Raw genomic sequence first — 13,249 nt, 5'->3', positions numbered from 1 at the left:
ACTTATTAGTGGGGACACCATTCGGAACATATAAAAAGAAATTTGATGATGTTAACAGTTTTGTTCATTTTTGGCTATGGAATGTGGTAGAGAAGATTGCAACTAATATCTAAATTTTCTTAGTTCTTTTGTCTATTACTATTTATTCTGTGCTTTATTAAAAGGAAATAAAAGTTAAATTCATATTTTTCTGATGAATTCAGGGACTAAAAGTTAATTATTTGCAGATTCCTTCTTTAGTCTCTTATTTAGAAAGAACTTGGGGAATATTTCTCAAATTAGTTACTTGAGTACTTAATGCATCCAGTAATAAAATAAATATATAAGGAGCTGTTAATCTTCAATCATGAAGACAAGGTCAACTTTGTATATTATTGGGATCTTAGGTATACTCATTTGTTTACCCGTATATTCCCAAATGCTCCCAAAAGGTTTGCGCTCTTTAACATAAACTTATTCCCTAAAATAACCTTTTACTTTTTTTGATATTCATTCTACATCAAATCAAAGATGTCTGTAGAATCTTGTTCCTGAAAAAGTAAGAGAGGAGGAGAGTTGACCTGAGGTTGACAAACTTAAGCTTTCTGCAACTGGGAACTACTTTGCAAGTCTGTATCCCTGTTTTACTCTATTTAAACATTTTTTGGCATTTCAGATGGCTGTTAAACTTGAATTATCTATAAGCATAACTCATTGTCTGAAACTCTTTCTTTCTAGGTAAACAAGATTATAAAAAAACTAAACCTATTTTACGAGCAACCAAATTAAAAGCAGAAGCAAAGAAAACAGCAGTAGGCATAAAGGTAGAACTCTTATTTGTAACTTTAAAATTTGATATATGCATGCCATTTCATTTTCTAAAACTGGATTGTGTAAATGTTGAATTCTAAATGTTTTATGACATTTCAAAATCTAAGTAGAATGCCAGAATCGAAGCTTTTTTATGAAGAATTTAGTTAATGGGAAACATCCTTCCTATCCTGAATTTTAGAGGATCTTAAGTTAAAGTTTCACTTAAGAGAACAAGTCATACTTAAAGTTGAAGTTTATTTTTTCTCTACCTACTGTATATATTGTTCAAACATTTCAGTGATTTATATGGCCGTATTCAACCACTTCTCTTAGTTTCAGTAAGTACATTTTATAGTTGTTTAATTTTAGTTGTAATTATATACATACTTGGTATATATACATATATATATACTAGTATATATACTCAGTTCATTAATACCTGTAATTTTACTATATCTTATCATTCTTGTCAGTACTTTATGATGAAATTCTTATGATTCCAAACATCCTTTTAGAAAACCAATGTTTTAACTACTTAAGAGGGATGCGTGGAGCTAAGAATGATGTTAACAGATATTAATCCAGTATGCTAGTACAGTGAAATTCAGTAAAATTACATTTACATTATTACCCATGTCAATTCTTTGCCAAGTATTATATTCAAATTAAACTATGAATAGAAAAATTAATTTAGCAGCACTACTGTCAATTTGTAAAATAACAATGACCAGTACATTTATTTTATTAAAATAATAAAATGTTAAAAGGGGATTTTGGTTTTTATCTGGCAGATGAAAAATCAATTTTTCTAAGTTCTAGCTTATAGCAAACGCCAAGGTATTACTACCAAGCTGTAACAGCTTTTGAACTGCCAGATGATATATTTGGTTGTCTTCCAGAATTTGCTATTATAATCACGAAACACTGCCTTCTTTTTGCTCCTGATTGCTGATTTTGATCAAGCATTGCAATGTGATGCGGTATGTTTTCACAACATAATCTCCTCAGTTAGTGCTGTGTGTCACTTTTTAATGAGAAAAAGTAAATTGCCTTTTTGTTTAAAAGAGAGATGATTAATCTTTTGAAGTTTTTTTCCTAATTTCATATGAAATTTCACCCATCCTTTAAAAAATATTTCCATGATATGACCTGTCTAAAAGCAATGCTTAGTTTTTTAATTTAGTTACTTGCTGATTGTCTTTTTAAGAGAGAACATTCTTTGCCATTTTCCCTCAAGGCAATATGTCACTTTATCTTTTACAATGCATTGTTTTGTTTCAGAAAAAAAATGGAGTAGCAAAATCCATTTGTACCACAATGTAATGAGAAGCTATATATTAAAATTTGAGAACTAGTACAGCAATTCATTTATTTATATACCATCTTCTTAGATACATTCCTTTTTTTTAATTTACTGTTGTAATTTTTGTTTGAGAAAGTAGGCTATGTTCCCAGTAAGAGAGAAAGTCTACCTCATAGTTCAGTTATCTGATGTCTTTTCTAAAACAACATGGAATCAGTTTATCTTTTTTAATTTGTGAGAAAAAAAATTTTTCTTACATTTCATTTATAATTTATAGTATGTTCAGAAGTGTTTCTAACTGACATCAGAACATAGCTTCTGCTTGGTGAGCTAGCATATCATTTTGAGTTGTCAACCTGTGGAAAATAAAGATCTTAACTTCAAATATTGTTTATACTGCTTGAAAATTTATGTGAAGAGCCCATTAAGATGATATGAACATTTTAGAATCAGAACCATGGAGGTGTTTTACATTTCAAAACTGGCATACTAATTAGTTTGCCCTGTCAAACTTTGATTGCCTTGTCATTTTGGCACAGGGTTTTAAATAACGAAGTTTCTTTCAGCAGTTGCCATTTAATGCTTTTTAATTTCCCCAGTGAGTGATTTTATCCATACTGATAATGTCAGAGAAGCAACTAAGGACTAATGAACATCAAACATGTTTGACTTTTATCTAGTTGATCCAGGATGACCATAATATTGTAATATTTTGTCACTTCACTAGTTATTCTTTAGAATGAACTATAGTTATGTTCTTAAAAATAGCTTAAATCTACCAAAAAATATGAACAGCTCTGTAGAATAGAAAAACAACAGTGGCAACAACACTGAACACAAGATGAAGCCCAGAATCACATATCACCTGCCCCTTATTGCAACCAGGATCTGGCTGACTCTGAGATGGCACTTTTTTAAAATAGAGATTATTGTCTCACATTGTTGTCAAAAGAGTTAAATAATACATAAAAATACTTAACATTGAACTTAGTACATAAAGGCATTTATGTGTTATTAGCTGATTGAGAAAATAATTTTTGGACTTAGCCTTTACTAGTTTACGTAAATAAGAATTCCTTAGGATGTTTACCTTTGGCCTGAATATTCCCTACTTCAACCAAGTCTGCATTGTGTGGCTATTTTATATGTTACAAAATGTTCTCAATTTTGCTATGACATGCTATTATAGATATTAGTGTTGTAAAGTTTAAAAGCCTTATATAATTTTCATATACATTGTATCATAAATTTACTCCTTCCTTCATTATTTATTTAGAAATTATTGTAAGAATTAAAATTTTGTAGAACCTATGGATAGAAAGATGACTAAGATGTGATCATCTTGGAGGAATTTATGTAAGAAATTGTTTCCAAATTTAATTATCGTATCAAACCAACAGTATTGATGAGAAATCATAGGCTGGAGAATTACACAATACACCCTTTACCCCCAAGGCTTCTAGCCTTTTTCTGTGTATATATATGTTTGGTAATAGAAAACGTTTGGGGGAACAGTTAAAAATTTCATGATAAGAGGTGAATATGCTTGTGTTAAAATCCAAAATTGATTTCTGTTGAGCTGTTTTAATTTCCTTCTGTCTTACAAATAGAAGTAAAATATCAAAAATTTATGATCCAATAATAAAATGAGTGCTAATTCAAAAATATTTTCACAGCTAATGTTTGCTGTTTGATTGCTGAAAAATTAGACTATTTTTTATCTTATTTATTTTTTTGTTTCTTTGACTATTTTTTAAAGAATTGCATCATTAAAATTTTTTTAGAATTCAAATGCCCTTGTTTCCTAGTATTTAGAAAGGAAAGGATAATAGATATGAGTTCATGCATTCATTTGTTTATTTAAAATTCTGTTTGAAAGGCATAAAATAATATGGATCAAAAATTTAATTTTTCTTTTGCAAAAATAAAATATTCAAATATCAGATCCTGTGAACAACAATTGGGATAAGCCAGCTTGAAAAGTTATGTTTGTCCTTTGTTGTTCTTTCTGATTTTAAATTACAAAGTGATGGGGGGTGGGTTGTCACAAATTCCTCCAGGTCTCTAAGTTATGGTTATTATCACTAGCATCCTGAAAGCAGTAGTATCATATTTTACATTTGTTTTAACCCTTCAGACATTCAGCCTTCACAATGCTATCTCTTCAACAAAATAGGGACATTTTAAAGAAAATAATTTGCAGTACCTCTCCACCCAATACTTCTTATGCTACCCCCATATATCAAATAGACTTAATTGAATTAATGGATCCTCTGAAGCTGTGTTCTCTGCTGCCTAAACCTAAAACCCTTTTTCATGCCTCTGGATATTCTGGAAATGTACAGTGAAGATGATACAGAGTTCTTTTAATGGATAATAAGTAGGAGTTGAAAAGCAGCAATTAGAGTGGATTATCAATGAGATGAGAATCATGGCCTCCAAGCAAGAGTAAAAACTTTATTTCTGCATTAAGCTGGTGTGAATGGTGACTGCTGTTGAACAATTTTGTTGTCCACTGTACAGAACAGATGGAGTTTGCAGTTGTGTGTCACTTGTTTATTACATCCTCTTAAAATTAGTAGCTGTGTAACCAGATGGGTCTGGGAGCACAGCTGTGGATATAAGAAAATAAATGAAACCTGTCTGATGCTGCCATGCCCTTCTGAGATGCCAAAGTGTTCTACTGCAACAAAGAAAAATTCATTTTCATTCGACATTATATTGATATATTAGATTTAAAAAATTCAAATTTTACAAAAATAGTTGATACCAAGTTTTTCAACCATGTGGTTTTTATTGTTATTTATTTTCATAATTTTGAAATCTAAATAAATATAATTATGAAACTAAAAATCTATATAAAGTATACATTTGTAATTTCAGCATTCAGGTAAAAATTCCATATTGACTGTAACCCAAATTTAATGTTTTTAGTTTAGTAGGTGGCGTATGTTGAATTATTGATTTTACATTCTTATGAAATATAAAATATATTCATGTAAATACAGATTAATTGCTACTGCATAAAAGAATGCTAGGTAATGGTGTGATACACAATGATACTTTTTTTAGGATACTGAGCTAGCTATTTGTCCTTTATTCTATTTAGTCAAAAATATGTTAATAGTGAGAACATTCCTTGATGCTGGATATTTGTAGATAGAAGAATTATATAGAATTCTTGAGTGACAATATTATTTTTACTATTAAATATAGTAATTATTTTTGCCATTATTTCAGTATAATTGGTTAATATAATCCATATCAAATCAGAAATTTAAATATCCAGGACCATCCTTCATGGTTGCTTCATGAGCTAAAAGTATTCAAATTTGTTCCCACATATTATAAAGTATAGAATTTAAAATTAAAAAATTTGACTTTTAAGAAAGCAATATTTAATAAGGATGTTTATAGAGAACAGTTTCTTCCAGTTAGAAAAGGAATGATAAAATGTTTTTAAATCTGTGTCCAAATGCTGTAAGTACTAATAAATTTATTGAAGCAACAAAGTTAAACATACTTGGACAATGTCAATTCTCTAGGCACAAATTACACTGTTTTCACCAGCATTTCACTATCCATTCAATGAAAATATATTAAAATGATAAATTTTAATTTTCCTATTTGAAATACAGAAAACAGAACTAATATAATAGTAAAAACGATTCACCCACTGATGTAGTTGCCATTCCAGTGGGTATTGTAAAATGCATAGTAAACTTCTTTAATGACAAAAACATTAAACAAAAAGAAATTTGATTATTAGCTTCAAATAATTCATTATAGGCTGCAGCATTATATGTTTGACTGTATGTTATCTGGTGGAACTGATAACATAACTAATTTCTTTTCATCAATTTCAAGTCTACCATTTTTTTTTTTCTTCCCCAGGAAGTTGGCCTTATACTTGCAGCTATATTGGCCCTCCTACTGGCTTTCTATGCTTTCTTTTATCTCAGACTGTCCATGGATGTTGACCCTGATCTGGAACCTGATGAAGAGTAGCTGTACAGCAGTCAATGCATTAAAGGGAAATAATATTATAAAAGCACCTCTTGGGATCAATACTCTCTGAAGTACTGAAACTGCAACATCTTGAATTTTTTCTGCGGGTATTTTCGGTTTGCAGAAATATCTTTTTGAATAATCGCATAGGATATCTTGAAAAGAACCTTATCTAGCAATGTAGGCAATGTATGCTATTGGATACTTTTATAAATCATTCTACTTGGACAGGCACCATACACATGGTGCATTTAGATAAAATGGAAAACATATCCTAAATTCTTCTCCAGCCAATTCATGTGTATAACTCCATCCCTTACAGATTACTAAATCTATTTTTATTTCTTTATATACCATAAGTAAAAGTATATATCCTCATTTACAGAAACATGCTCAAATCACATTCAGAGCCTAATAAGGAACAAAAAGTCATGGGTAATTTTTCATTTTACAAATAAGCCCCACTTTTTCTCCAGACATATTTTATATCATTAGAGTGACTATCTGCACATATATCTACAGTAATCTTTTTCCTTCTTTGCCAACTGTTCAGTGCACATGTTCCCCGTCAGAAATGGCACCTGGATGACAGAAGCTCAAGGAGTCACATATGTCTCTAAAATAGTGTTCCTTTCTTCTTGGGCTGTCTGAACTGGTGTAAATAGAAAGTTCAGTTCATCTTAATTTTAATTATTACTCTATTAATATAAACTTGAGATTCTATTTTAATTATGTTGTTCTGGCTGTTTGCAGTATCAGTTTGCCTATCTTATTAAGGAGATATGGAACAATCTTTCTTTTACTTGTGCAGTCTTTTTCACCCAACAATAGTAGTAGTCTTTTACCTACTCTTTTTCTTGGGCTGTCTCTTAAATCAGAACAATGCCAAGTTGTTTTACAAAATTAGATTCTGTCTTTTGAGATTTAGTCAATTAGAACGCCTCAGTGAAAAATAAATAGTACAAGAAAATATATGTCTCATATAGCTCTCATGTTGTTTTCTGTTTATAAAATTTTCCAAGGTATTTTGGGTTTGTTAGAGCAAAATGACAAGTGTATTCAGTATTTTTACCTGTGATGTATTTTTAATATTTTTTAAACACATGAATACATAAAGCTTAAAAGATGGGAATATATGTATCCCAGTAGAGTTGTTAGCTACTGATATATAAAAATGCATAGAAAATGAATAGATTGCAATATGTGCACAAAATGTCTTATAGCATGTACATTGTAGTATAAATTAAAATATTAAGATTGTTTCTAAACTGACCAAGAGATGAAAGCTTTGATAAATATCCTAGATTTGTATAGGGATTTGTAATTACAGTTTCTAAAAATGATTCTGTTTGGTACTTTTGCAAATAGTTGAGTATGACTGTGAAGTATTATATTCTGTAGAATTTAATCAAGTGGCACAATTTATTTCATCAGTGTGGAAACAGCCAATGGTTCCAGTATCCTTACAGATCATTTATGCTAAACATCCATGGTCAAAATTTAGCCAGTGTTATTACTAGGTTCTTCCCTTTCAAGTCACAAACTCAAGAGACAGAGCAAGAGTTCTTACACACTCACCACAGCTGACCAATTCAAGTGGCATTTTTAGGAAAGGTTGCAGCATTTAGTGCCATGTGGTGTGTCTGCTTGTGAAGTGGGAGGCAAGGGAATATCCAAGCTGGCATTTTGGATATGATGGGCCTTTTACTTCCCTGAGTGACATGCCACATGTCAAGAAATACTGCTTTCCCCCACTGCCATCACATTTACGTGAACAATTTTCATTGAGTTATTTCCCCTCCCATATGGTGTTAAAAACAGTCATATTAAATAAAGATTATTTCTAGTTCTCAGTGGTAATTTAAAAGAGAGGATATGTAATCATTGTTTATTAGATAACTATCCAAGTGAGATGGAACACATTTTTAAAGTATATTAAATAATTGATTATACTCGTGAAAATACTTAAAAATCCATCATACTGAAAAATCTTTACTACCCATTTCTACTCCTTGGGTGCTGTTTTGGGGGGGGGGGGTTGCTATTTCTGATTGTAATAAATAATTCCTCTAAATATAGTGTGATTGTAGGCAAGTTTCTTTGCCTACTTTTGTTGATATCCTGAGTTTATGTCCAGTCCATTTATATGACTGATTGACTTATCAATCCCCCAGGGAAGCATAAATCCCAAAGGTGAAACTCTTCGAATATAATAAATAACAGGTAAAGTGGGAAAAATATATGTTTACACAACACTGTTTTCATGAAATGTAAATTTTGTGAACTTACATTAACTGGGGAGCAGCCAGTTCTCTGTGGAAGAATCCCAGATTGAAAGTCTGGTTTGAGTCTTTGAAGACAGAGAGGTGATATCCAGCCTGCTCTTTCAGGAGACCCCACTGTTGAACAGTGAGTGGTGTTTGCATAAATCTGAGACTGGCACCAGATACAAATTTTAGGCATGGGTCCCTTTCCTCCACTACCCATCCAGTAATTTACTGCTCACAGTAATTCATATATACAAACTGAAAAATTATGACTTTTCAGATTGTTAGTATCTAGTTGTTACCATATTCTTTGGAATAAATTTCAGTGAATGCAACAGACTTAAAATATTACCTGTGGAATACTGTGAATGAAACTTGAGGGGTTGCTGGTTTTTATCTTATTTTACATGCAAGTTTAGATAGGGGTAAAGAATATATAACTTCATTTGAGAGGACATATTGCAAAACTATAATCTCATCTAGAATTCCATTGAGAACAATTTTTAAAGCCTGTATTAGTACCAAAATAGGATTTGTTGTTTAAGGTGGCAGAACACTTTAAGATCCCCTCAACATTTTTTTTATAATAACAGAAGAAATGCTCCCACCCCGACCAATGATAAGAGCCTGAGACTATGTTTTTATTAATTTCTATAATTCCAATAATGTATTTGTCTGCACACATTTTATTCATACATGTTAAAGTTTAAGTTGATATCTTTTAGTACTTTCAGAGTCTGGTGCAGTACTTTGAATGTAGTAGATGCTCAGAGAATTTAATAAACTTTTAAAAATCACAGTATTGATCAACTCTACCATTTAGCATTTATGGTTATTAGTTGTATTGGGACTTATACACTTCCGATCTGGTTCTCTTTAAGATTAAGGTTGTGGTAGAATATAGAAATTGTCCTTTTCTAGTAAATTAAATGTCTTTTTTATCTTAGCATTATTATAAACCATAACCAGTATTTCAACTTAGCATACATTTTCACTCCAAATAAAAATAAAACTAAATTTTCATTAGAATGTTATATTTATGTAAATACTAAAGCTCTATATTTTCCAGTTTCCAAAATTACAGTTAGTTATAATTGAGTAGAATGAATTATGCTTTTGATAAGCTTCAGAGATAAACTTATAGAAATTAAACTTACACAATTTTAGTGTATTTCATCCATAACATAAGGTTGTTGAGCCAGAGATAATCTAATATAATTTTATATTCTCTTCTTTCCAACAGTTAGACTTCTTTACACTTACCTGAGGCTTCTCTGGGGGAGATTCCTACAACTCTCCCTTAGCAGCACTGCCTTATTTTTTAAGAATTATTCCAATTCAGCCCAGATAGAACGATGTTTGCGAGATACTGTTCCATCGACAGCATGTCTAGAATCAGTGCAACTCACAGTAAAAAACCATAGCTAATAAATTCAATACAGAAAAATTCTTACTATTTCGTTCAAATTTTATCTGTATAGGTAATTTTATAAAAAAGAAGTATACCAGTGTGGAAATATCCATAGTGGGTCTGTAAATTCATTTAAAACAATTGAACTGCAGCAGTATTCAGCATATGCCTCCTCATTAAATCATTTATTTTTATCCCTAGCAACAGACATAAGATCCTTATTTCAAGAAAAATAAGATACTTTACATGCCAGAAGATTTTTTGATGACAGTACCCCCTCCTATTCTTCATTTTTTAAAACAACAACCAAATTGGTGGGGAGGCAGCCAAAATTTGAGGTACCAATGCCTCTTGAACAGATGTCGCGCCATTATTTTTTAGCTCGTTTAGATGAATAAACATGTTAAACTGTGAAGTATTACATTTTAGATTTTTTCATTAAAAAAAGAGACAATCTGTTTACTGTCCTAATTGAGACAACAATCCTTGTGGTTGCCAGTTTTGGCAGTCATAACAATGAACTATAAATATTTGGACCAATCAAGTAAATGGTGACTATAAAGGCTATAGCATGTGTAAAGTTCTGTTTTCACGGGCATCCATCTTAGTATGGCTTTTTTTTTTTTTAATACTTTTTCAAATACAATTGTTTGTGTGAAACTGAAGTTACATGGTAAGCCTAAAAGAAATTGATTTCATATCTAATTTCTTTCTAGTTTATCATCCTTTTTAGTGTTCAACTATCCATCTGCTTGTAACAAATTGCTTCTGCAGTTGCTCTATTGGATGTGACAAGGCAGGTCTTCATTGGCTTGCCTTCTCTGTACATTCAAAGATAACACACTATTCCTAGTTATTTTTTCCATTTTCATATTTATAAAGCTAGATTCAAGGCATTTTAAAAGTCTGTTGAATTCAAGGCATTTTAAAAGCCTCTTGAATTGTAGCAGTTTTTTTAAAAGAAGGTTTTATTTAAGAAAACACTGAATTGTATATTTGAAAGTGGTTAAAATGGGAAATTGTAGGTTGTGTATATGTTACCAGACAAAAACTTTTAGAAACTGTAGAACTGTTAAACACAGACACACACACACATGTGCACACACATGCACACAATTAAATTAAATTAAATTAAAACAATAGCCAGATACAACTCTTGCTTTAACAGCCATGAGAATGAGCTTATAATCTTAGCCTCTGTTAGAATGCTTTACATGGACCAACATGGGAGGAGTTGGTATAGTAAAAAGAAATAACCCAGACCTGAAAAATTGTTTAGGACGTTAGTTCCCAAACTTTTGTGATCCAAATAGATTTCTTTGAATGCTTTTGCTCCCTTTTCCTACTCTTTACCTTCTACCCTGTCTGCCTCATTGTAAGTTCTAGAGACTGTCTTCCATTTCTTTTCAATTCATATGAATCTCGCTTCCACGTTGTCATATTTAAATATGTACTTACTATATTAACTGCCTCTATTCTTTTACTTAGGCTCATTGACATTTTTCAACTATTTTTCCAAATGTCTCTTCCTTCTAGCCTGCTTTCTTTTTTTTTTATCTATCGCTAACCACTTGTTTTACACAAAGGATGGAATAGTTTATTGAACTCTGATTGTCCTATCACTGAGTTTCAACAATGATCAGTATTTTGCCACTCTTTTATATGTTTTTCCAATTGTTTTTTTATCTGGGGTATTTTAAAAGCAAACTCCAGACATGGTAACATTTCTCCTGTAAATACCTTATATATATCTAACTGGAAAAATGTTGGGTTTTTGTTGTTGTTTGTTTACATTACCAGGAAACCATATTACTGCTAATAATATTAAGTTGTTAATATTATCTAATGTCAAGTCCATATTCAAATTTCCCTGTCTTAGTTACATCTATTTACAATTACTTACATTTGCAATCTATTTACAATAGCTTCTCAATCATGATCTGTACCGTATTTGGCTCTTTCTTAAGTTTCTTTTATCCTGTAACAAAACTCTTTATGCCATTGATTTGTTGAAGAAACCATGTTATTTGTCCTTTGAGTGTACAACATTCTTGATTTGGCCTTTCTCATTGTGTTACTCAGTTTGTTCCTCTATTTTGCCTATTTTATGTAAAATTAGTTTAGGGACTTGGATCTTAAAGTAGATAAAATCGGGAATGTATGTGTTTGTGTGTATGTGTGTGTGTGTGTATAAAGACAAGAGTATTTCATAGTACTGATTGAGGCACATGATATCTGGTTGTCTCATTTATGGTGAGGCTAAGATTGATCAGTGGGTTCTGGTGGTAGTATCATGATTCCCTCCAAATAAAATTTCCATCAACATTTTAACTAAAAGTTTTGGCATCCATTCTTAATTGTTTCCTATCAGTTATTTCATTTGGCATTACAAAATGGTGATTTTCTATCATTCCTTCAGCATTTATTAAATAGAATTCTTTTAAAATAAGAATTTTCTTTATCAACTATTTGGTTATCCAAAAAGAAAAGGAAGGATAAGTACTTGAATCTTTCCCTTTCTCAAAGTTCAGAGTAATGGGTTAGCATTCTCTGATGGTGACCAATGAAGTTTTGCTCTTGTTATTTGTTATTCCTTTTATTGTCATTCCAAACTCATAGTTTTATATATTTGATGTGTTGCAACCCATTGCAGTCATTATTCTTTTCAGTAATGAGAACTCCATTTCCATGCTTTATCATCCATATCAGAGGTATGCTCATTAAAATCCTGAAAGTTTTAGGATTTTACATTATTTTACATTTTTCTGAAAGCAATAGCCAGTGCAATCAGATATTTAAAACAACAGGAATAAGTAGTAAATATGGAAAAAATGGGAAAAAAACACTATTATTTATAGATTATATGATTGGTTGGAAAATTAAGAAAAGTAATTCAGTAAGATTTATATAACATTCTCTATTAGAAAATAAATATGTGAACATCGATAGCTATATATGAGTAATATATAGCATATCAATGGTAATTATATTAGTTAAAAATGATAGTTGAAAAATCATATGATTGCCAACAAAAATATGGACACTCTAGAAAAAAATTCTCAAGAAATGTGAAGATTCTTCACAGAAAAAAACTTTACAGGGTAACATAATAAAACTAATAACTGTCTCCCTGGATGGGAAGATTCAATACAGAAAAAATAGAAATTTTCTTCTAATCTGAAAACAGAAATGAGGACCTCAATCTGCCAGATATTGAAGTGTGTTATAAGGTAATAATGATTAAAATAATGTCATCATCAAGAAAATGTAGAAAAACCAATAGGTAAAAGTACAGTGCCCAGAAATACGTGCAAACACAAATATTCATTTAATGTATCATGTATGTTATAAAGATGGATATGATAGATTATTTATTAAATGTATTGGAACAACTAGCCATTTGGAAATTAAAAAATGCCTATCTCATGACTTAAAACAAGATGAATATCTGATGGAATTTATTATGAT

The 13,249-nt window shown here is 30.8% G+C and overlaps 1 protein-coding gene across 4 annotated transcripts in view; it reads left to right on the top strand.

Annotated features, from left to right (window-relative positions):
• TRIQK (triple QxxK/R motif containing) overlaps nt 1-9,387 on the top strand; it is a 136,098-nt gene extending 126,711 nt beyond the window's left edge. For 2 of the 4 annotated variants that reach the window (XM_037803201.1, XM_037803202.1), the window contains exons 3-4: nt 718-803; nt 5,990-9,387. In XM_037803201.1, the coding sequence (XP_037659129.1) occupies nt 718-803; nt 5,990-6,103 (200 nt within the window). In that variant the 3' untranslated portion in view covers nt 6,104-9,387. The remainder of the gene's footprint in view (nt 1-717; nt 804-5,989) is intronic. The other 2 variants (XM_037803203.1, XM_037803199.1) reach the window with 1 other exon arrangement.
• The last annotated feature ends 3,862 nt before the right edge of the window (nt 9,388-13,249 follow it).

This window comes from Choloepus didactylus, chromosome 14, assembly GCF_015220235.1.
Source record: "Choloepus didactylus isolate mChoDid1 chromosome 14, mChoDid1.pri, whole genome shotgun sequence".
In the NCBI taxonomy this organism is placed as follows: Eukaryota; Metazoa; Chordata; class Mammalia; order Pilosa; family Megalonychidae; genus Choloepus; species Choloepus didactylus.
This window is presented reverse-complemented; position numbering and strand designations above follow the sequence as displayed.